Source organism: Pinus tabuliformis, chromosome 7, assembly GCF_031772625.1.
Source record: "Pinus tabuliformis cultivar Carrire ecotype Pingquan chromosome 7, CPIR1, whole genome shotgun sequence".
NCBI classification, from domain to species: domain Eukaryota; kingdom Viridiplantae; phylum Streptophyta; class Pinopsida; order Pinales; family Pinaceae; genus Pinus; species Pinus tabuliformis.
The window spans coordinates 741,413,408-741,437,705 of NC_142293.1; the positions used below are offsets into that span (position 1 = coordinate 741,413,408).

A 24,298-nucleotide genomic window follows, 5' to 3' on the forward strand; every position below is an offset into this window, starting at 1 on the left:
TGATGAGGAATCTCATTTAATGTGCACAAGCCAAGTAGGAGTTAAATCTTCAAGTAAATCTGGAATGAATTCGAATTTTGAATTGTCTTTGGATTCTATGATTACAAATTTTGAAAAAATAAGCAAATACAATGACGTTGCTACACATTTCACACTTTGTAGAAATCTAAAATTATTTAAATTTTATAATATAAAATTTAATTTACAAAATATTCTATATTTGTAATAAAATATTAGCTTTATTAGAGGAAAGAAATTAACTTCTTTTAATCTAAGAGAAGTTGTTGATACTAGGCTAACCCACAAAAATACTTATTTAACAATTTACAAAACTCAAAATCAATATAATAATAAAATAATATTCATAGGCCCAGATATTTATCAAGGCATTACAATTCATCACTTGATAAGTTAAAATTTAAATTTAAATGAAAAAAATAATAATCATTCCACACAACTACCCAATATAATTCTATTTACCCCAAATAACTACAATTAAAGCAACAAAATGCTACTAAACTAATTGTATCACTTTTTTTCTCGAAGGTGGCAAAACCTATCAAACTCAGATGTCAAACCAACAGTGAGGACAACCATCTCTGGCTGCTATCCGCGAATGTCGATTTGACTCATCACCGTTATCAAGGAAAACCACGCCGAAATATAAATAAATATAATATTTTTTCCGCACACCTAATAATATCATATTCTCTCATAATAACCCACCTGTAATCGATGGATTCTCTGAAACTAAATATAAATAATCATAATATTCTCGCTGAAAAAATAGAGGCATCGTTGACATTGCCAAGTGGTAATTAATGAATTCAGTGTGAGTCATTTTTATATATTTATTTATTGAAATGAACGTCGATGCAAAGCCAATACTAATCTGATCAAAGTTTCCCATCCGTGTCCAGTCCACTATATGATTGTATCGCATTGCCAAATTTCCGTTAGTTTAATTCGATCGGAGATTCGGGCATCAATGGGCATCGACTTTGTTTCATGCCCGTCAACCTAGCTGCGAACCTCCAGTCGAGATGCCCGCCAAAAGTAAAGGATTCCAATTTATAATTCCAGTGCCACTTCATTACACCGTTGATTGCTTGCATACATATCGATTTATAGATATAATACAATAACGTGGCTTTGAATTCGTGAAGGCGACGCAGAAATGATTGTATATATGTAACTCCACCCGCTACCTCACCCTCAACTACCTATAAAACCTAAACGATATCCAAGAATCGTCACAGCAGAACAGCGCAGTGAAGGGGGTGCAGGACCAGAAATCCTTGCAATTACTTGATCGATCGATCATGGCTGCAAAGAGTAGTTTTGTTGTTATTGTTTGCTTGATGGTCATGGTGAACGCGGCGACTGCAGCAGGCAAAGCAAAGTGCACGGACACCTGGTACCCCAGATGCTACAGATATGAATATGATTGCCCTGCTAACTGTCCATGTAACTGCGACATGGACTGCAAGACTTGCAAGACCGTTTGTGTAAATTTATAATTTCAACAGCGATTCTGTATGCGGAAAACTTAAAGAATCGTTAAAACTTAATGCCCAGAAATATAAATTACCTCCAGCCATTGGTGATGTTCTTGATGCAAACCACAGTCCACTTGCTTCTTTACTTCAGCATTCCAGCTTCAATCCAAGCAAAAAGAAAAGAATACAGAAAGTCTGAAGGCACTTCCAAGCTCTGCTCTCTCAGCTAGATGGTGTAGAAAACTGAAGGGGATTGAGATGCTAGCTTGGAGACCAAACAGATAAATTTATAGCCAAGCTTCCATCAAGCTTCTGATGGCTATGTGTCAGGTGTTCCACAGATCAAGGTAGAGAACTCCAGATGGAGTAATGAAGTGCTTCTGATGGCTATGTGTCAGGTGTTCCACAGATCAAGGTAGAGAACTCCAGATGGAGTAATGGACCACTTCAGAAGCTCCCAACAAGAAAATTAATTGACTGCAGTTGATTTCCTTAATTTAGGGAAATTACTGCAGTTGGTTTCCTTAAATTAAGCAAAGACTGCAGTTGGCTTCCATAATTGTAGGCATCAGTTGGTAAAAATCTTAATGGAGCTTAACATTCTCCCACTTGATCCATACTTCCAAACTTAATGTCTCAACTTAAAACCCATTGATAATCTGTATTAAGTAATAGATACATGAATCATGGTGATGATAAGTCCTCTAAAGACGAGTATTATCTTCCATGTATTACTATGTATTTATTCTTATTATAATTTATGTGGCAACAATTTCTTAATGAATAAACCTTATGTTTATTCTTGGTCTTTCTTAAATGAATTTTCTCAAATCAACTTAAGGTGCACATAAATATGAGAAAAAACATCACAATAATTAAGAATTTCATTAAAATAACATTGTCCATACAATGAGAAACTACATAATGGAACCAAGTCCCATATTCATTACATGATCCTTGAATTTAAATGGTGGCATGCCCTTAGTCAAAGGATCAGCAATCATCAACTCAGTGTTGACGTGCTCAATGACCACTTTCTTTTCTTTAACACGTTCCCTTATAGCTAAATACTTAATGTCGATGTGTTTATTTCGACTCCCACTCTTGTTGTTTTTAGCCATAAAAACAGCAGCTGAATTATCACAATATATTATCAATGGCTTAGAGATAGAATCCATAATTCTAAACCCATAAATGAAACTCTTAAGCCATACACCATGTAAAGTAGCCTCAAAACAGGAGACGAACTCGGCTTCCATAGTGGAAGTGGCAATCAAGGTCTGCTTGGCACTCCTCCATGATACAGCTCCACCGGCCATCATAAAAATGTAACCTGATGTTGATTTGCATGAATCAACACATCCAGCAAAGTCAGAATCTGAGTAGCCAATTACTTCCAAGTTGTCCGTCCGTCTATACATAAGCATGTAGTCTTTGGTTCCTTGAAGGTACCTCATTACATTCTTTGCAGCTCTCCAGTGGTCCAAACTTGGATCACTATGATATCGTCCCAACATTCCCACAACAAATGCAATGTCAGGTCTTGTGCAGACTTGAGCATACATTAGGCTTCCGACAGCAGAAGCATATGGAATGTTCTTCATTTGTTCCCTTTCAAAGTCGTTCTTCGGGCATTGGTTCAAATTGAACCTATCACCCTTCACAATGGGAGCTACACTTGGTGAACAATCCTTCATCTGAAATCTTTCTAAAATTTTATTAATATAGGTTTCCTGTGATAGACCCAAGATGCCTCGAAATCTGTCTCTATGGATCTTAATGCCAATGACATAAGATGCCTCACCCATATCCTTCATATCAAAATTTTTAGAGAGGAATTGTTTCACCTCATGTAGCAAACCCTTATCATTGGTTGCTAGCAAAATGTCATCCACATATAAAACAAGAAAACAAATTTTACTCCCACTAACTTTCAGGTATATACATTGATCCATAATGTTTTCTACAAAACCAAAAAAAGAAATTACATTATGAAATTTCAAATACCATTGGCGGGATGCTTGTTTTAAACCATATAATGACTTCTTGAACTTGCAAACCAATTGTTCACCATCACTAGAGGGGAATCCTTCAGGTTGTTTCATGTAAACCTCCTCCTCTAAATCTCCATTAAGAAAAGTTGTTTTCACATCCATTTGTTGCAACTCCAAGTCAAAATGGGCTACTAATGCCATAATAACGCACAAGGAATCTTTCTTAGATACAGGAGAAAAGGTCTCCGTGTAGTCGATTCCTTCTTTCTAAGTGAATCCCTTAGCAACAAGTCTTGCCTTGTATCTCTCAATGTTGCCCAATGAGTCTTTCTTTGTCTTAAAGACCCATTTACATCCAATGGCTTTTGCACCATTAGGCAACTCAACAAGATCCCAGACTTCGTTACTCTTTATGGAATTCATCTCTTCCTTCATGGCATTGTACCATAGTTCTGATTCTTTGCAACTCATGGCTTGTGAAAATGACTCGGGATCATTTTCGGATCCAATGTTATAGTCAGATTCTTGTAGATACACAACATAATCATTAGGAATTGATGATCTCTTTGGTCTAGTAGATCTTCTTAATGATGTACCATCATCTTCCTGAGAAGTATGTGGTTCAACTTGTTCAAAAATTCTTGGCAACTCTTGAACTCCTTGATCTACTGGAATACCGTCAGCAGCTTGTGGAACTTCAACAATTGGTTGTTCAACACCAGTTTGTACTTGAGGGGTGCTATGAATAATAACCAATCTATCACTTGAAGTGGAAGGTTGAGATTCTGAATGATCCTTCTCAGAAACTATGTTTCTGGTTTGATCGCTCCCACTGATCAAGTCATTTTCAAGAAACTTTGCATTTCTTGATTCCACAATCCTAGTGCTGTAAGATGGACAATAAAATCTGTAACCTTTAGACCTTTTAGCATATCCAATGAAATACCCACTAATGGTCCTTGGATCCAGCTTCTTCTCTTGTGGATTATAAATTCTCACTTCAGACGGGCATCCCCAAACGCGCATATGTCGCAAACTCGGTTTCCAACATTTCCATAATTCAAATGGTGTTTTAGGAACCGCCTTGGTTGGAACTCGGTTTAATATATACACTGCCGTCTTAAGTGCTTCAGTCCACAAGGATTTAGGAAGATTGGAGCTGCTAAACATACTCCGCACCATGTCCAATAATGTTCGATTTCTTCTTTCTGCTACACCATTCTGGTCGGGTGAACCAGGCATGGTGTATTGGGCAACGATCCCATGCTCTTGAAGAAATTTAGCAAATGGCCCAGGTGCTTGTCCATCTTCTGTGTATCTACCATAATATTCTCCACCTTTATCTGATCTCACGATCTTAATTTGCTTGCCGCATTGTTTCTCTACTTCAGCCTTAAAGATCTTAAAGGCATCTAATGCTTCATTATTTTTATGAAGCATGTAGAGATACATATATCGTGAGTAATCATCTATAAAGGAGATGAAGTATCTCTGACCATGTGAGTCCATGTCTGGACTACATATATCAGTATGTATGATCTCTAATATGTCTGAACTCCTATTGGCACCTTTCTTTGACTTGTTGGTCTGCTTTCCCTTTATGCAGTCCACACAAGTCTCAAAATCACTAAAATCCAGAGTATTAAGTACCCCTTCATTTACCAATCTTTTAATTCTTTCTATGGAGATATGACCTAGTCTCCGGTGCCATAATTTAGAAGAATCTTCATTAATAACACATCTTTTAGTGCTAGTGTGAACATGCATTAAATCATAAGTCACATTATTTTGTAAATTAATGCAGTAAAGACCATTAGACAAAATACCATTCCCAACATAATCAGATTTATAGAATAGACTGAAAGATTTTTCTGAAAAGTTTAAGGAATATCCAAAAGGTACAAGCCTTGAAACTGAAATCAAGTTTCTATAAAAACTTGGAACATAAAAGGTCTTTTCTAATTCCAAAACAAAGCCACTACTTAAAGTTAAATAACATGTTCCTATAGCTTCCACATGCGAGCCCATCTTGTTTCCTGATAAGATGCTTTGCTCACTTCCCACTGGCTTCCTTAGGTTTTGCAAACCCTGGTCGGGTGAACCAGGCATGGTGTATTGGGCAACGATCCCATGCTCTTGAAGAAATTTAGCAAATGGCCCAGGTGCTTGTCCATCTTCTGTGTATCTACCATAATATTCTCCACCTTTATCTGATCTCACGATCTTAATTTGCTTGCCGCATTGTTTCTCTACTTCAGCCTTAAAGATCTTAAAGGCATCTAATGCTTCATTATTTTTATGAAGCATGTAGAGATACATATATCGTGAGTAATCATCTATAAAGGAGATGAAGTATCTCTGACCATGTGAGTCCATGTCTGGACTACATATATCAGTATGTATGATCTCTAATATGTCTGAACTCCTATTGGCACCTTTCTTTGACTTGTTGGTCTGCTTTCCCTTTATGCAGTCCACACAAGTCTCAAAATCACTAAAATCCAGAGTATTAAGTACCCCTTCATTTACCAATCTTTTAATTCTTTCTATGGAGATATGACCTAGTCTCCGGTGCCATAATTTAGAAGAATCTTCATTAATAACACATCTTTTAGTGCTAGTGTGAACATGCATTGAATCATAAGTCACATTATTTTGTAAATTAATGCAGTAAAGACCATTAGACAAAATACCATTCCCAACATAATCAGATTTATAGAATAGACTGAAAGATTTTTCTGAAAAGTTTAAGGAATATCCAAAAGGTACAAGCCTTGAAACTGAAATCAAGTTTCTATAAAAACTTGGAACATAAAAGGTCTTTTCTAATTCCAAAACAAAGCCACTACTTAAAGTTAAATAACATGTTCCTATAGCTTCCACATGCGAGCCCATCTTGTTTCCTGATAAGATGCTTTGCTCACTTCCCACTGGCTTCCTTAGGTTTTGCAAACCCTGCAAGGAATTCGAAATGTGAATTGTTGATCCAGAATCAATCCACCATGTGTTAATATTAACGTTAACCATATTAGATTCATAACAAACAAATGAGATTAAATTACCTTTGTCAGCAAGCCATTTCTGAAATTTGGCGCATTCCTTCTTCATGTGTCCCTTCTTTTTACAGAAGAAACACTTGGAATCCTTCTTGATATCGGCTTGGGGAGGTACTTTACCTTTCCCTTTCCGATTGGCTTGAGATTTGCCCTTTCCACGCGTTGCCAGCATTGCACTCTCTCCCAGTTCCATCACCAATCTCTCTTCCTCTTGAACACACATGGTCATGAGTTCATTAATTGACCATTTATCCTTATGTGTGTTGTATGAGATTTTGAAAGGTCCATATTGGTGCGGAAGGGTGTTCAGGATGTAGTGCACTAGGAAGGACTCCGATATATCAACCTCGATTTTCTTCAATCGAGCCACAGTGTCCCTCATCTGCATGATGTGCTCGCTCACACCTTTCACACTGGTGAGCCTTAGGGTTGAGAACTTCATGATTAGGGTGCCTGCTAGTGCCTTGTTTGAAGTGACGAATTGATCATCAATGGCCTTCAACAAGTCTCGGACCTTTTCATGCTGATCAATGGAACCACGAATACCAGCTGAAATTTTAGTCTTAATGAACATCATGCTTAGACGATTGGATCGCTCCCATCGTTCATAAAGTGTGATGTCCGCTGCGGTGCTGGTATTAGTGAGTGCCGATGGTTCATCTTTCCTAATAGCATAATCTATGTCCATCCACCCCAAATGAAAGAGAATCCTCTCCTTCCAAATCTTATAGTTATCTCCCTTAAGTTCGGGAATGTCACAACGAATTTCAGAGAAATTTGCAGGTTGTACAACTGCATTAAAAATCACATGCTTATGTTAAAATTGAGGCTTAGATAAAATTTCATGTTTTACCAATGTAAATCATGCTCAAAATTGAATCTAATGACATAAAAATTGCCTGTGGGCTAAATTTTCAATTCAAACAGATTCAATAAAACTTTATGATAAAACTTATTAATTCATAACTCCTGTGGGTAGGTTATGAAATTTTATCCTAATTAATTACATAAATATAATAAAAATTCCTGTGGGATAAAATTTATTATATTTAGTCTAATTAATTACAATTTAATGTCTAAATAATCTTTATGTGATCTAACCAATCATAATATATAATTTTATTTAATTAAAGATGTTGTGGCTATTCTTTAATTAATTAAAATTATATGATCACTAGACATTATCCATTATAAATTGCATAAACAAAAATATATATATATGGAAGGCGGAAACAATTACCGCACTAATCAAACTCTTAAAAAAAAATTCTTACAAAATTATAAACATTTCTTTAACCAGAGTAAAAAAATGTTCGGTAAAATGAATATGTCAAATTGACATTTTAATAAACTTCATACAAGAAAACTATATGAGTAAAAACTGCAATAAATATTAGTATTACTTCAAATGACAGCAGGAATTTCTTTCTAAAATAAATAAACCTTAAATTCCTTTTTAATGAAAACCATATAATTAAAATAGTTGATATTTTGGGGAAACATATTGTTCTTAGTCCACAGAAACTTCATGAAGATCAAGAAAACTAATGCAAGAATTAAAATATGCATATTAGCAGAACTTGAGGACAATATCCAGACAAACAACAAGAAAGTCTGATACAATTATTCCTAATGGGATTTTAAAAGGGAATCCCAACTAAATGGTGAAAACAGTCACCAGTAGGCATAGAAGACACAATAAATAACTAAATATTGACATCAAGTTGCAAGCTAACTATCACAATTCTTTACTCAGGAAATTGAAAACAAAATCTTGGAGGAGGGTATCAAGGCCTACAATATTCAAGTTTATATGAAGACTTAATAATAGATAATTCATGATGTTAACTAAACAGATAATGCCAATGTTCATATGACAAAAATATGCCAGCTAATCTATAACTGTGACCATCAGTTTCTCATACAATGACAGACAGAACTCCAATGGGCACAATAACATTTTTAAGGATTTTATGAATTAAGTGAAAAGAATCATAAATTACCAAAAAAAAAAAATTGTACTATTTTATTTCACTATAAATAAATAGCCTCGCTGTTATCATTACATTATAAGGTCTTTTATGTTGTGTTTCCAAAATATATAATTCCACACTCCACGCAGCTAAAAACTTATGGTCATATGCGCATTGAAAGGGCACCTTACTTACCACGGCATCGACTCCACTTTGAAAGAGACTAGCCAAAGCAAAACGTGGATGGATTTGTTTAAGTGGCGATAGAGGACTGTAGTGGAAAAAAGCTCATCTATTAACAGCTACCTTTATTCACATGTATCCCAACACACAAAATATTGCAAATAAAAAGGCAAAACAATGAATGCAATTAACTTGTTTAAAGTTAATTGCCATTTCAAACTGGGCAGCACCATTAATTGGAAAATTTTATGCGATTTGAAGCTGCGAGCTGGAGCATATATATATATATATATATATATATGTATAATGTAATTCAAAATGAGCTCGCAAATAACCTACTTCAAAGTATTCGAATCCAAGGCAGAGATAAATAAACACTCGCTCTGATACCAAATGTAAATTTATAATTTCAACAGCGATTCTGTATGCGGAAAACTCAAAGAATCGTTAAAACTTAATGCCCAGAAATATAAATTACCTCCAGCCATTGGTGATGTTCTTGATGCAAACCACAGTCCACTTGCTTCTTTACTTCAACACTCCAGCTTCAATCCAAGCAAAAAGAAAAGAATACAGAAAGTCTGAAGGCACTTCCAAGCTCTGCTCTCTCAGCTAGATGGTGTAGAAAACTGAAGGGGATTGAGATGCTAGCTTGGGGACCAAACAGATAAATTTATAGCCAAGCTTCCATCAAGTTTCTGATGGCTATGTGTCAGGTGTTCCACAGATCAAGGTAGAGAACTCCAGATGGAGTAATGGACCACTTCACAAGCTCCCATCAAGAAAATTAAATGACTGTAGTTGATTTCCTTAATTTAGGGAAATTACTGCAGTTGGTTTCCTTAAATTAAGGAAAGATCGCAGTTGGCTTCCATAATTGTAGGCAGCATTTGGTAAAAATCTTAATGGAGCTTAACAGTTTGTCGTAAGTAACATTAATCATTAGTATACCTAGAACTATATTCTTTAATGTCTTTAATGCTAAATGAGATTATTAATATGGTTGTGGTGAATTTGATGCAGCTTGTGATAAGCCTGGAGGTGTGTGTCAGGATCCCCGCTTCATAGGAGGGGATGGCATCATGTTCTATTTCCACGGGAAGAGAGATCACGATTTCTGTCTCATTTCCGACTCCAACTTCCACATCAACGCTCATTTCATTGGCAAGAGAGTCCAAGGAATGGGCAGAGACTTCACGTGGGTGCAGTCCATTGGAGTGCTGTTGGAGGATGGTCGCCAGCTCTACTTGGGCGCCAAAAAGGTGAGCGCGTGGAACAATTCAGTGGACCAGGTGATCATGTCCTTGGATGCTCAACCCATAACTCTTCCTCCCGGTGTGGGGGCTATGTGGGCAACAGCCTCTGGACTTAATGTAACTCGTTCCGACCAGGCCAATGCAGTGGTTGTTCAAGTGGAGGACAAGTTCAAGATTAGCGCCCGTGTGGTGCCCATCAGTGAAAAGGAGTCTCGAGTCCACAAGTACTGGATTATTGCTGGCGAGGACTGCTTCGCCCATCTGGAGCTGAGCTTCAAGTTCTACTCTCTGAGCCCCAGTGTGAGCGGTGTGCTTGGACAGACATACGGGGCAGAATACAGAAGCCCTGTGAAGATGGGCGTGGCCATGCCGGTCATGGGAGGAGAATCCAGTTATGTCACTTCCCGTTTGTTCGCCCCAGACTGCAAAGTTGCTCGCTTCGCCTCCCCCTCGGCATCCAACGATAATCAATTTGATATCGCCAGTGCACTCAACTGCGACAGTGGACGCAGCGGCGGTCGTGGGATTGTATGCCGCAGGTAGAAAGGTGATAATGATCGAGAATAATGGTATGTGTGGTCACGTAGAATGTCTTTCCCGACGGCATGAAAAGTATTGGTAATTGTGTGGTTAACCCATGAATAAGTATTGGCAAATGTGTGGTCAAGCCAAGACTCACTAATGTTGTTATCGTTGTAGTTTGTTTCGTTATCCGATCGTGATAACTGAAGAAAGTTGTTACATCTTTAATAAAAATGGTTTTAATATAATTTCCTTATCTTTTCTCAACAACGTTTTATTTTTATTTGGGAATAGAGTTGTAAATTTTCCATTTTTAAACTATAATAGGTCATGAATCGTGTAAATTTAATAACTTCACAATATTTATTTTTATATATGATTTAATGGATAAAATTAAGAGGTTTTAAATTATTTTTCTGTTTCTACTATTTTTGTTTTGGCATTACAAATTCTCAATCTTATAAATGTCATCTCAATCTTATAAATGTCACATAAATATCTTGATAGCTATCCATATTTATTAGTCATCTAATTTATATATGGTTGTGTTAGATCATATTTAACATTATATCTTTATTTCTTAAACAAGTATTTTAAGCGTATTGTGTATTTATGTTGAAAAAGAACACTATGTGTCATTGTATCTTTCTTTCTTAAACAAGCATTCTAAGCATATTGTGTATCCATACTTCTGAAGAACACTCAATATATATGAAATCTAAGTTATATATATATATATATATATATATATATATATATAGATATTCAGGTTGGAAAAATACATATATTAATTGGTACTAATTATTTCGTGGTTCATCATTAGGGAAACCATTCAACTAAAAGAACCAAAGGCCTTTAGTCCAAGATATCAACAAATTCAAAATTCATTGGAACTTAACTAGTATATGATGTTTATCACAATAATAAATAGTGTCATGAACAAAAATATGGGCATTATTTATAATGAGTTGGCTCTTGCCAACCATTATAAAACATATCGAGAGCAAAGACCCAATAAAATGTAGAAACATAGAGAAATCTAAGAAGAAAGATAGGCATCAACATTAATTGAGACTAGCTCAAACTAGTTGTAGCTGCTAGGGATTAGTACCAAAGCGTCTATAGCTTCTATGTGTTCAAGCCTCCTGTCGATATCTTTCAACTGCAATCCTATGTCCCAAATAAGTAATAAAATCTCAACTTGGGTACCAATCTTGTCTAGTGGGACGTTGTCTTTCCTAGAAGAGATTTTATCCTCTAATAAAGATTAATACTATATAAATTATGATTCTGGAATCTGCGGGCATGACCTCATCAGGTAGCTAGGAAGCCACCGCCACATCGCCTTCGAGTCTAATAAACCAACTCACTCCCCCACCACATCATCCTCCAAGTCCTAAAGCCAATCCTTTATGTTTGTTGGAGTTTCATTGTAAGCTCTAGTCGATGATTGTGCTCACATGTGGGCCCTCAAACATCCAAAGGAGCCACAATCTCCACCTTCTCTTTGATAGCAGGTGTGTTGGCACACCATTTCTATGAATTACATGGGCAAAAAGGATCTTTGGCCAATTTTACAACACTTGTGCCTTGGGGGAGGCTAGGTTCAAATTCCAATGATGGAACGTAGACTGCTCACGCAAGAGAACAAGGCCTAATGCCATGCACAAAGCGTGAACCAAGACTACTTGATTAGAGGGAAATTTTACAAATTAATCCTTGATGATAGCTCTATTCCTGGCTGAGACCTTGTCATAATGAGAATGAAATAGGATTGCAGTCTTGGGAGTTACCTCTATATGATGATAGTAATTGTGCACCAACATAATATCAATCTAAAACATGTGATGATCCAACTCTTGACACAGACTGTTGTGAGCATAATTAATTTGAAGTGATACATAATTATGGAGATGGCTAGGATGCAAAACCACTTAACCCATTGAGATCATATGACAAGTGATGATGACCTTACTCATTGAGTGAGGTGGCAATGTGCACACCACTCTCCCTCATACCCTTATCTCTATTCACCCCATACGAGGAGTAAAGGTCTTTAGTCATGAGCTCACTACAACTTGTTTTTTGAATTGAGAATTAAGAAAGACCACCCATGAACTACACAATTTGCTTGGGTTTGTGCCATGGGTAAGTTTCCTTACTAATAAATAACAAGATTTGAATCCCCTTCTAAGAGAAGCTTGTAGTAATTGTTTTTGGAAACTTGAAGAAGACCAAAATCAAGCACTTTGAGCTCTGTAAAATTATTAATTACCAAAACATATTGCACATGGGTTACCTTTTTCTACCCCATTAAAGTTGAATTTGACAAAATGATGGGGAGGACAGGACTAGAAATTTGGAGTACACAAAGGTTGGACTTGAATTGGATCTAAGGGAAATGAAATATCTGGGGATAAGTTTAAGCTTATTGCAGATGCTTGTTTTAGGAGTTGAATTTATCCAATCCTCAACAGCCCATTGCTCCATAAAGACGAGAAAATATCATGTTCTAGATGAGATCCTGAGCGGAACTTTGATCCTGAAATATTCTTTGATTATGCATCTTCCAAATATTCTAAGGAAGGAATCCTGGAAAATAACCCAGGTTCTATGTAGAATGGGGCATTTATAATTAATGTCTCTATAGTATGTAATTGTGTCCCATATGCTACCAAAATTTTTGTCTATTTGCCTAAAAAGAATTGTCATATGCATCCATACTCAAACAACAAATTGGTAATACTTAAATAGGAATTTTTTTATCTTCTTGGTCCATATGACAAAAGGGGGCACATGGATGGTAATTCATATCCCGATCTTATAATCTTGTACCAATTTAAAGTTTTTGATGTTCCAAAGAGCTAAAGAAAATGAGAGTTTTTTGGTCAAATGGTTATGCGTCTAGGTTTTTCCCCACATTGATGACTTGGTCATGTTGGCATCATTACTAAATTTTGAGGTCAAAAATGGGCTTCCTAAGAAAAATAATAAAATAAGAGTTAAATAAATAACATAAGAGTTATGAATTTTGAAATGAAAAGAAAGGAAAAATATGGTACTTCCAAATTATCTCTTTATAGGCATATTTAAATGTCAGATGTAGACACTCGTTAAATGCATAATTATGTTACACATCCAACGAGTACCCAATCTGCATACTTTTGAGTAGACCCACATTGGAAAAAAATGGATATACATAAAGAAAACATGTTTGTTGAAAGAAATGCATTTTGTTCATTGATTTTCAATGTTTGTTTATGAGGGTCTACTTAAGAATATACATAGTGAGTACTTGTTGGATATGGAATTTAATTATGCATCCAATTATGCATCCAGCAAGTAACTCCACTTGACATTCGAGTAAACCTATAAGGAGGTCAGCTGAAAATACAATTAAAAAATATATAGTTTTCTTCTTTTCCCTCGAGAAATATTTATCCTTGGGGATGTCATTATCATCTTGAATATTTTTGGTTCTTTTAAAGTTGATTTTGTTAGCATATTTTTTGTTTTGACGTCTGTTTTTATATAAAAAAAATTGTACAGTGGCCCCACTACTAAGTGATAATCATTTTTAACCATGGACGATCCTTTTGGGCAATATCCTCATCTCAACTTCTCCTAATATCCTTCAACATGAATTTTCTTGTGTTGAAGAATTTCCCAGAATGGCTCCCAATCAGTGGGAGAGGGGAGTGGCATCTAGGCTTCTTTTGGTGTCCATTTTGGCTAATGAGGATTCGAGTTGTTTCTTTTCCAGTAATCCACATGTTGTTTCTCATTGCTTGAAGGGACTTCTTTGCTACCAACTTTAGGAACAAATTCTATGAGTCCTCCCAAAAGAGTGTTCTTTCTCCATTCTTTATGTCCTAAAAATAATGTTGTTGAATTATTTGTTTTTATTTTCTCGTTAGATTCCATATGGAGGAGCTTGAGATGGAATGATCCTCTCTAAGGTGCTATTGGGGCATGGAATCTTGCCCATATTTTCTATTCCAAATTTGCCTCCACAACTCACTTCCCCCCTTGTAGTAATTTCCACCACATTTTGGCTCCCAATATTGAGATGAGGATTTCTATGTCTCTAAAACCCATATCACCAAGAAATATGGGCACACAGATCTTATCTCAATCTACAAATGTCAATTTTCATTGCATCGAATCCTCCCCCTAAATATAGGAACGTTGAATACTATTGATAGTTTTGTAAATGACATCGGGAGCAAAAAGGACTAAGTGGAGGTTGATGGGAATAGATTTGAGAATTGATTTTAGGCATCTATTAGGACAGGGATCATATGGATATGTTTTTGAATTCAAGGAAAAATATCACCCCTCGGTAAAAGATGAAATAACCATAAAGAAAATTGATATAATCTTCAGTCGCCCTATGGTAATTTGAAAAAGAAAAGAATTCTTCATCAAATTAAACATACATTCATTGTGTCAATGAAGGATGTTCTCATACCCTCAAATAGAAAACACTTTAATGAGGTGTATATTGTGTACAAAAATATGGATACCAACCTTTTCCATGTCCTCGAGAATTTTACTGTTGAATCAAGAGTCAGGACCCAAATATGGCTCCTACAAATAGGTTATGTATCATGTAAGTGGTTATGATATAATCATCTGGCTCGCTCCCCCACCACATAATCCTCTAACTCCTAAAGCCCACCATTTATAGCCATTGGAGTATGCTCATTGTAAGCTTCAGCCAATGATTTTTCTCACTTGCATGTGGGCTCCTTAACATCCAAAGGAACCATAACCCCCACCACCACTTTAACATCAGGCGCATTAGTGCACCATTTCTATGAATTACAAGGGTAGAAAGGATCTTTGGATAGTTATGGGTCCCATCAATAGGTATATTTTTAGGCCCATTGTGTTATCCTTAGCCCCTTAAAACTCTTCTTTTCTCACATTAATTTGCATTTTTAACCATAATATGCTTAGTAGGAAGACTAAAGGGTGTTTGTTGTATTTCATGGCCTAATGTGATTAATATGCAGGCAAAAGAATCATTTTTGGAGATATTTACTATGCAGGGGATGATTGGAGAGATCTAGAGATAATATAAGGGGGCTTGTCCACTACATTAACTCTCCAAATCGGCTTGAGATCAAATATTCCTCACCAACAGCTCAAATTCACTAGCATCCGAGGAACTCAAGTGCATGTGAAGATCCAAGGGAACCAGATCCACCAATCTCGATTTTGGAGGGAAGCAATCCTCATTTCAAGGGAGATGCCCTGATCCAAAATGGATTTTGGATAGACTCCTAAGTCTAAGTGTTCCTCATAGAGGAAAATGAAAGTCCAAGGAAGTTCCTGGAAATAGCCCCATTACAGAGATCTTTTCCTTCTGAATCTACTGCAACTTGAATGGGCTAAAATGGACTTAGGATGCAGAAGTTATTGCAGAAAGAAGATGCCCTTTGTTTTTTGGAAAAAGAGGCAAAATCCCCTAAAAATGGCAAAAAACCCTTATAAAGGGAAATCGCATCGGAAAAAGGCAAAAGAAGCGGACTTAAGCGGAGGCGGAAGAAACCCCGATCGGCCGATCCGATGTATCGGATCGGAGACAGGCATGTATGCGATATCAGGACCCTGGACTCGGCGATTGCAATTATGCGATATGCCGATTGCCGATGATCGGATCGGCAATGGATAGAACCCGCGGGCCATTCCAAATGCGATATGCGATGGCGATCGCAATGTGAAATCTCAGTCATCAGATCGGGAAAGGAATGGACGGCCAGGATTAAATCAATGACTTGCGATTGTCAGACCCGACAAATTTCATAAGCGCAATGTATAAAATTTGGAATCCGGTAAAAGGGGATTTTATGTGTATTAACGCTTTTCGGTGTAAAACTGAAATATAAAGGAAAACGCCCGAAAGCGATAAATCCGGACCCAAAGGTATTTAAAAGCCTGATTTCATAAAATATAAGTTCCATAAAGGTGGATTTCAGGGGGGCCTCAAGCAGTAAATGGTATTGGGCTGGCTCTACCCGATCCCACACACTGGTCGACATATGGTTGGCGGAGGAGAGAGGAAAACCGCTTTTTCGAGCGGGTAACCTCGGCACCTTTAAGCCACCCGAAATCGCATATTGACCGTTGGATCGGGGATCCCGTAGATCGACAGTGGGGATTGCGATAGTGGCCCAAGGCAGACCCAATGCGATATTAGGGCGGATGCGATAATGTTTGAAGTCCGATAAAAGGCATTTTTATGGGTTTTTCACGCATTTCCGCTTATTTGGGATTTTACCCAAAACGCTTATGTGATGTGATATAACGCCTAATGGCGGACCCGATAGGGATTTTAAGGGCGATTGAATGGAATTTCACGTCTGAAATACACGCCCGATAGTGTATTTTGTAGACATTCTCTATGTAATGGGATTTTCTCAATTTGGGGTTTTTGCCTATGAGAAGGCCCCGAAACCTCTGTAACCGCTCCTGATCATCATGCCACACTACAAGAAGGCGTTTTTACAGGAAATGATGCATTTTGAAGCCACAGAGCCGCAGAGCCAGATGGCCAGTCTAACTGATAGGGAGCAAAGAAGCCGCAGAGCCGCAGAGGGATAATGAATCGCAGAGAAATGGCTGGGGTAGCCGAAAAGCCAAAAAAATACCTCAAAGGATCCATAGAACACGATTGAGGGGATAGGCGACAAAGTTGCAAAAGGTCACTGGAAGGTTGTGAAAGGTCGCTGGGAGGTCCAGCGAACCATTGATGCACGCAAAGGCCGAGAGAGAGCTCAGAGAAGCCAGAGCCGAGAGCCGAGAGCCAAGAGCCAGAGCTAGAGCCAGAGCCAGAGCTAGAGACAGAGCCAGAGCCAAGAGCCAGAGCCAGAGCCAGAGCCAAAAAGCCAAAAGCTTCAGAGCCAGGGATAAGATGGTGTTCTGAACCCATTGTGTTCTGTGTAAACCAGTGGAGTTGAGCGTGGAGCTTGTAAAAGAACTTAGACCATAATCCTAGAGAACCTAGTTGAGTTGACTAGAGCTCAAGGAGACGTAGCCCAAGAGTTTTGGGTGAACTCCATATTAAATTGTTGTCTTATGTGTTTGTTATTTGCTGCATTGTTTCACTGTTATATGTTTTATATCAGTTTAAGCAAATCAATTTACAGCACATAAACAGTTTAAAACAACCATAAGCATACACCTTATTTTCAAGCACATATTTAATTCCGCATTGGTTAATCATAAAGACTTGGGAATATTTAAGCTTTGGAAGTGGGGGAGGTGCTTGTAAGTTAAACAAGAAGCCTAAATGCTCCATTTTCAAATCATGCCCTCAACTACTTTTTGTATAAATAAACAAGCCTAAAGTCTCATTAGGATTTGAAATTTTGTTGGAGATAGGAGTAGCTACTGAGTGCCTAGTGCTTGATATTGTGATTTTCATCTTTCATATGATGTATGTGACTCTCATTTTTTGTTAATGAAAAGTTAAATGTTGGCCAACATCTGAGTTAACTTTGGAGGGATGAAACCCTTGGGTTTGGGCCCAACCCAAAGGCTTTTGTCCATCTCTTGTATTAATTCCTTGTTCTTATTCAAGTGATTGCATTTTTTTCCATGTTTAAGTAGTATTATAATGGTATTTTTATATAACTCAAAATATTATTTTAACATTCTAACCATATTCTTTATATAACTCAATATAAAATAGAATATAAATAAAAACATATAAAATATAAGCAATACTTTATATAATTAATCAAAAAAATACTTATATAATTATAACAATTATTATTAAATTTTAATTAAAAAAAATCATATAGGAAAGTTTAATTATTTTAATTTATGTTTTAATGTAAAAATTAAACACATCATATAGCATTCTATCTATGGTTGTAAATATTAAAAAATAATAAACACAAAATAATAAAAAACATCTATTGTTGTAAATATTAAAAAATAATAAACACAAAATAATAAATGTTTTTATTACATATTTATAATAATAATAATAATTTTTAATATTATTTATTAATTATTATCTTTATAGATGTATTTTTTTAGAATAGGGTTTTTAAAATTTTAATTTAATTATCAGTAGTTATTTGGTGGAACAATTTGACCTACACTAATTTTTAGTACTAGTCACGATAAGGGTTTGAGATTTATCTCAAAAAAATAACTCCTAACCAACCTAATTGCCCCCCAAATGCCACCAAACCAACCCTACTACAACTCACCAAGTAAAGAAAATGAGCAAGCCCAAAACACAAAATAGGTGGGTAGGGAAATAATATCACACAGATTAATGATCCTATAAACTTTTCCAAGATGTTGCACTAATCTCAACCAGTGCCAACATATAGCTTGTGAAGGTGTTAAACACTTTGAACGTAGCATCACTGACTTAGCCATCGAAACACTATCTTGAGAAGTAACACTATTTGCGATGCCTTTATAATGTTTTATAATTTAGTGAAAAAATTACTAAGATTTAACAAAAAAATTATAATTTAATAAAAGATTCACCAAAAAAGTATATATACATATTATATAATTGAAAAAATAGCATATACATTTTTATATGTACCATAGAGATTCGCCCATTTATTATACATATAACTTTGAGGTTCTTAAAATTTTCTTTGGTAACGTATTTTGTCCAAACAATTTTTATTATTATCACAGTCATATAGTATTTAAACTTTGTATATCATTACGAGAATTGTACCGCATATTTCATAAACGTTATTAATACTTTCATATAGAACTAATAATGCATAACTAACCTGGCACTAATGCTACACATTTTGCAGTTTCATTTTAAATGATAGTCGATTTACAATTCCGAAAACAATATTGTACAGCCGAGACGAGAATTCTATTTGTAACCAACTCTTCCAAAAACTAAATTTACATGCATTTGTAACGTGTATGCTAAAAAGATTGCATATAAACACCTGGTGAATGCTTTTACAGACAGCACAATCAAAATTAGTAAGTAGTATTATGACATTAGAATATAAATATTAAATATATGTATTAGACACTTAAGACATTGACTCATAGATAGCAAAAGTTGTTATAATAATAATAGAAAAAAGTAATGTTGGACGACGAATATTTAATTTTAGTGTCTTTTCTAAAATAATCAACGCTATGTGTTCTTAGATGAATTTACATAGTTGTTTTAGTTTCTTTTGTGTTTTTTTTTCCATTAAGAAAGCATATGAGTTTAGAATAACTTCTATAGCCCAATTGTGAATGGTGTCACTGCTTTTTCGAACTTTTAAACATTAAACTTTTATCTGTAAAAGTAAATTGTTAGTGATTTTCTTTTGTAATTAACGCAAGCATGTATGGAGAATTGACATACATACCTCATCTTCCACATAATCAAAACTCTTCACAATTAGTTGATTAAGGGAAACTCTCGCCACAATCAAAAAAAATCAATCCAACAAGAAATTATACTCACACGGTCTCATGTTTGAGTGGGTAAAGAGAGTAAACCATAATTGTTTTTGAATGTCTTAAATGTTTATCAAAACGACATGATTTTTGTTGTATCTTTTATTACATTTTCTAAAATTTTATTGTGCTTTTTGTCAGGATGATGGTTGGTCTGGCCATGGAAAATCCTTGAGATTTTGGGGATTTTAATGTATTTTAGGAATCTAATGATTTTTGGTGTCCATGGAGCTCTTGATGGTGTTGAATCCATTTCCACTTTCAAAAAAATATTCAAACAATCTTACGATCAGATTTTTGCAAAAAGAATTCGTTGGATTCCAGTGCAAAAATAACTTGCTAGGTGAATTTGTAACCTATATTCAACTACTCTCTATCACAAATGGGCTTGACAATTGGTCCCACTACTTTGTACAACTGAACCAAATTTGACTTACGAATAACCCCACACAACTATTTCTGGCAAAATTTGACACGCTATGATGCAGGGCAAACCTTATTCCTCATAGACACATTTAATTTTAAACTCTTTGTTTTTGTAAATTGTGAAAAGAATTTAATTACTGAAAGTTAAAAATCGTAAAACTATCAATAATACCACAACATCACAAAATTACCTTATATGACGAATCAACTTCAACACTACTCCCCACTACTTTGTAAAACCGAACCAAAATTGATTTACAAATAACTTGACACTCTCATTTCTCGTGTAGTATTGTAAAACAAACCAAAACTTACATAATATTGCAGAGTATTATAGAGAAAATCTTGATGAACCAAAAACTCATAGCATTGCCAAAAGCGAATAGGAAAATCGGTTTAGAAACTTGCAAAGTTGTACAGCGTTTGTATCCCTGCACTGTTGCTATCATCCAAGCTCATATTTACATATAACAGTTTATGTAAGGCAACTGAATACTCCAAGATCTTAAACGCAATTTGCAACGAGAAAACACTAAACACCCTATTGTTTTGTCTATCACTGCAAATAGTGTTTTCCCCTTATTATACTAGCTATTTCAAATATTTGCAGTCTCATTTACCTAGAAATCACCACTAGCCACTATTTTGTGTACCCTATAAAATCATCTGATTAATAGAAAACAAAGTTGCAGATAAATATAAGTCAACTCAACATTCAATTCACCAACTACACATCATCTCATGCATTCAAAAAACCACATAATCAGAAAAACTTCAAATCTAGAAACATGATTTTTGTACACTTTAAACATAACACAAATGCATATATGCAAGCAAGTGCATCTACGCACAACCACATCCATACTCGGCAAAATCGATTTCGTCAGTCATCGACATTTAAAACTGATATTAATAAATGTGGGTCCCACGGAAGCAAGCATGTGTTCTCCGCACAGGCTGTTTCCGAATAGCATAATCCATTGTGTGCATAAGGCTTTCAAGCTGTTATTGTATGCACTTTTGCATCCCATGGCATCTATTAATAATAAAGTTAATATCAAAACGCATCACAATTAAAAGATCTCTCTGCACTTTCCTCATTCTACACATGCATTTGTTCTATGATAACCTCTGCACACGCACAACCATCTCGGCACAACTTTAGCTTCACAACTACTTCCACACTCAATAACGCCTTTAGTCATTGGCAATAGAAAATTATATTAATTAATTATTATACATTTATTGAAATACGTCCCTAAATAAGAATAAAAAAGAAATGTGTATATTTATTATCTTAGTAAAATTTGTACAAAACTTTCGCATAACATTCGCACATGAAACCTCCAAACATTTAGCTTTGAAACTAATATTAATTAATGGTTATACATTGTCAAATACGATGTGAAATGTGTCCCTAAATAAAAATTAAAAAAGAGATTTGTATATTCATTATCTTAGTAAACTTTGAACAAAACGTTAGCATAACCTTTGCACATGCACAACAACCTCCGCACAACTACTTCCACACTCAATAACACCCTTAATTGACATTCAAAACTCCACACATGGTACCTTCAAACAACTAGATTCGCCAAACCACCTTCCTATAGCTACTTCCGTACTTCCGAAAAACGTTGCTAAATAATAATTAAAAACGACAAAGCCTTCAGCACATTCTTTTTACCACACATCATTTTTCTTCACATGAATTGAAATTACAGTTTTTTAGCATCCTCGTCTATGAAAAACACCTCGAATCTCTTGTACATACTATATCCTATACATAGTAAACGTTCCACACAACAACCCCAGTACTCACTTTGCAAAGGATTTCAGCGCTCCTGTACATACTCTCTACTATGCAAAAGAAAACATAATAATATTAATTCAACATTTTTTCAGCCCTACCCCCCACCCAAGGCCTATGCAAACAACCTGAAAGCACATGAATTCTCATATCACTTAATAGAGCATTAACATAATAGTGCCCTGAAACCACATCAACAGCGACATTCACACAACCACCTTCATACATCTACTTTTGTAGTTGCAAAAATAGTTTCTAAATAATAATTTTAAAATATGAAGCCTTCTTCACATTTGTTACACAATTTATTTAACACCCTAGTCTATGCAAAATGCTTCGGTTCTCCCACAGATACTTTTCAGCACCAGGAAAATGTACCAATTACCACATATTTCCTCAGTATCACAACACTCACTATGTAAAGGACCCCATCTCTCCGGCACATATTAATATTAATTCGAAATTTGTTCAACCCTCCCCCGATCTTATGCAAACAAAATGCAACCGCACCAATTCTCGCATCATTGAATAGAGCACCAACAAAATTCTTGCATCATTGAACATAGCACTAACATAACAGTGACAGTGTCAAAGCACTCATCAACTCAATGGTCATTCACAAAATTACTCTTGTTTAAATTTTAAAATGATTTGTCAGGGATTGCAAAAAAAAACCAAAATAAAATGCTCTCCACAAGGTAATTATGTACGGTTAGAGATTCCTCAGCCAATTGAAAATTAGAAATAACATTTACTGAAAATTCAGAAATTATTTTTGAATTTATGAAAAAATAGATATATTAAGCATTTTCCCAAAATTTTGATTAAAATTGCAAAAACACAATGAAATAATACATAATTAACCAAATGCTATAATCCCCAACAAAACAGATTCTATAACCAAAAAATATTATCTCAACGTAATACTACAAAATATAAATTTTATATATTAAATAAAAAGATTCAGCAAGAATCATTTTCCTGGAATAAAAAGCAGTTTAACAATCTTCTCTCGTTTTAAAAGTGTATTTTAATATACTATGAACACATTATTTTCTACGTTATTAATATTGTTATTATGTTGAATATAAAAAATGTTTTACCCGAAAGGAACTATGATCAATTTATTACTTTTTGCAATATTATGTTAATATTAAAAATGTTTTACCTCAAAGTAAGTATGAGCAACTTGTTTTTTCTGCGAGTTCTTAAATAAAGAGTTTGTATTTTAATATACAATGAATATATTAATTTTTTTAGGAGTTTGTATTTTAATATACAATGAATATATTAATTTTTTTAAGTATTTATTTAATATTGTATTGTTTATATATAATTAAAGTGTTTTTTTAATATTAAAAATATTTTATTTATATATTTAATAATTGTGCACTCAAGGAGCTCCAAAAACATTGCTCTCTCTCGCGTTGCATTCTCCCCTTTTGGTCGCTTCCCCTCCCTCGGCCTGCTCGTTTTCCCCATGGCTCCTCCAGGGTCTAATCCATAGGGGCTCACTTTGTTGTCACACCTCATCTGGCATTGTTGCTATGGCCTTTGGCAGCCTCATTTCTTCCCTCGGACCCCCTCGAGATCGTCCTCTGTTGTCTCTAAGTTTGTCAAAAAGCTTGAGGACATCCCTAAAATTGTTCTACCTCTTGCATTGCCTCGAAGAGATGCTCTCTCCTTGTTAGAGAAGGGTCTGGTTGGGCAGTTCACTGGCCTATGGCCCTCTCCAAAAACTATGCAAAAATGGGTTGAGAGAAATTGGTCTCCCTCAACTCAAGGAAAAATATCTATCCGCTTCTATGGAAGAGGCTATTTCACCTTCTATTTTGAATCCAGAGAAGACAGAGATCTCATCTTCAAAAATGGGCCTTACTTCATGGACACTAGAGGCTTATACTTAAACAGATGGACTCTGGACTTCGATCCCGAGATTGATGTCCCTAATTTTGTTCCAGTTTGGGTCTGCCTCCCCCACCTTCCTCTTCATTGCTAGGGGGATGAATTTTTCAAAGCAATAGGCAACACATTTGGAAAATATATAGACCGAAGTGAACCAAAAGAAAATATGCATGCTTGTGCTTGAATTTGCATGGAATTTGACTTGGGAAAGAGAC

General features: G+C 35.6%; 1 protein-coding gene across 1 annotated transcript; it reads left to right on the forward strand.

The window, feature by feature from the left end:
* The first annotated feature begins 1,322 nt into the window (after positions 1-1,322).
* On the forward strand, positions 1,323-10,504 carry LOC149249666 (uncharacterized). Its single transcript, XM_089453436.1, has 2 exons — positions 1,323-1,506; positions 9,729-10,504. The coding sequence occupies exons 1-2, from the start codon at positions 1,323-1,325 to the stop codon at positions 10,502-10,504; spliced, it is 960 nt and encodes a 319-aa protein (XP_089309562.1).
* Positions 10,505-24,298: the final 13,794 nt, after the last annotated feature.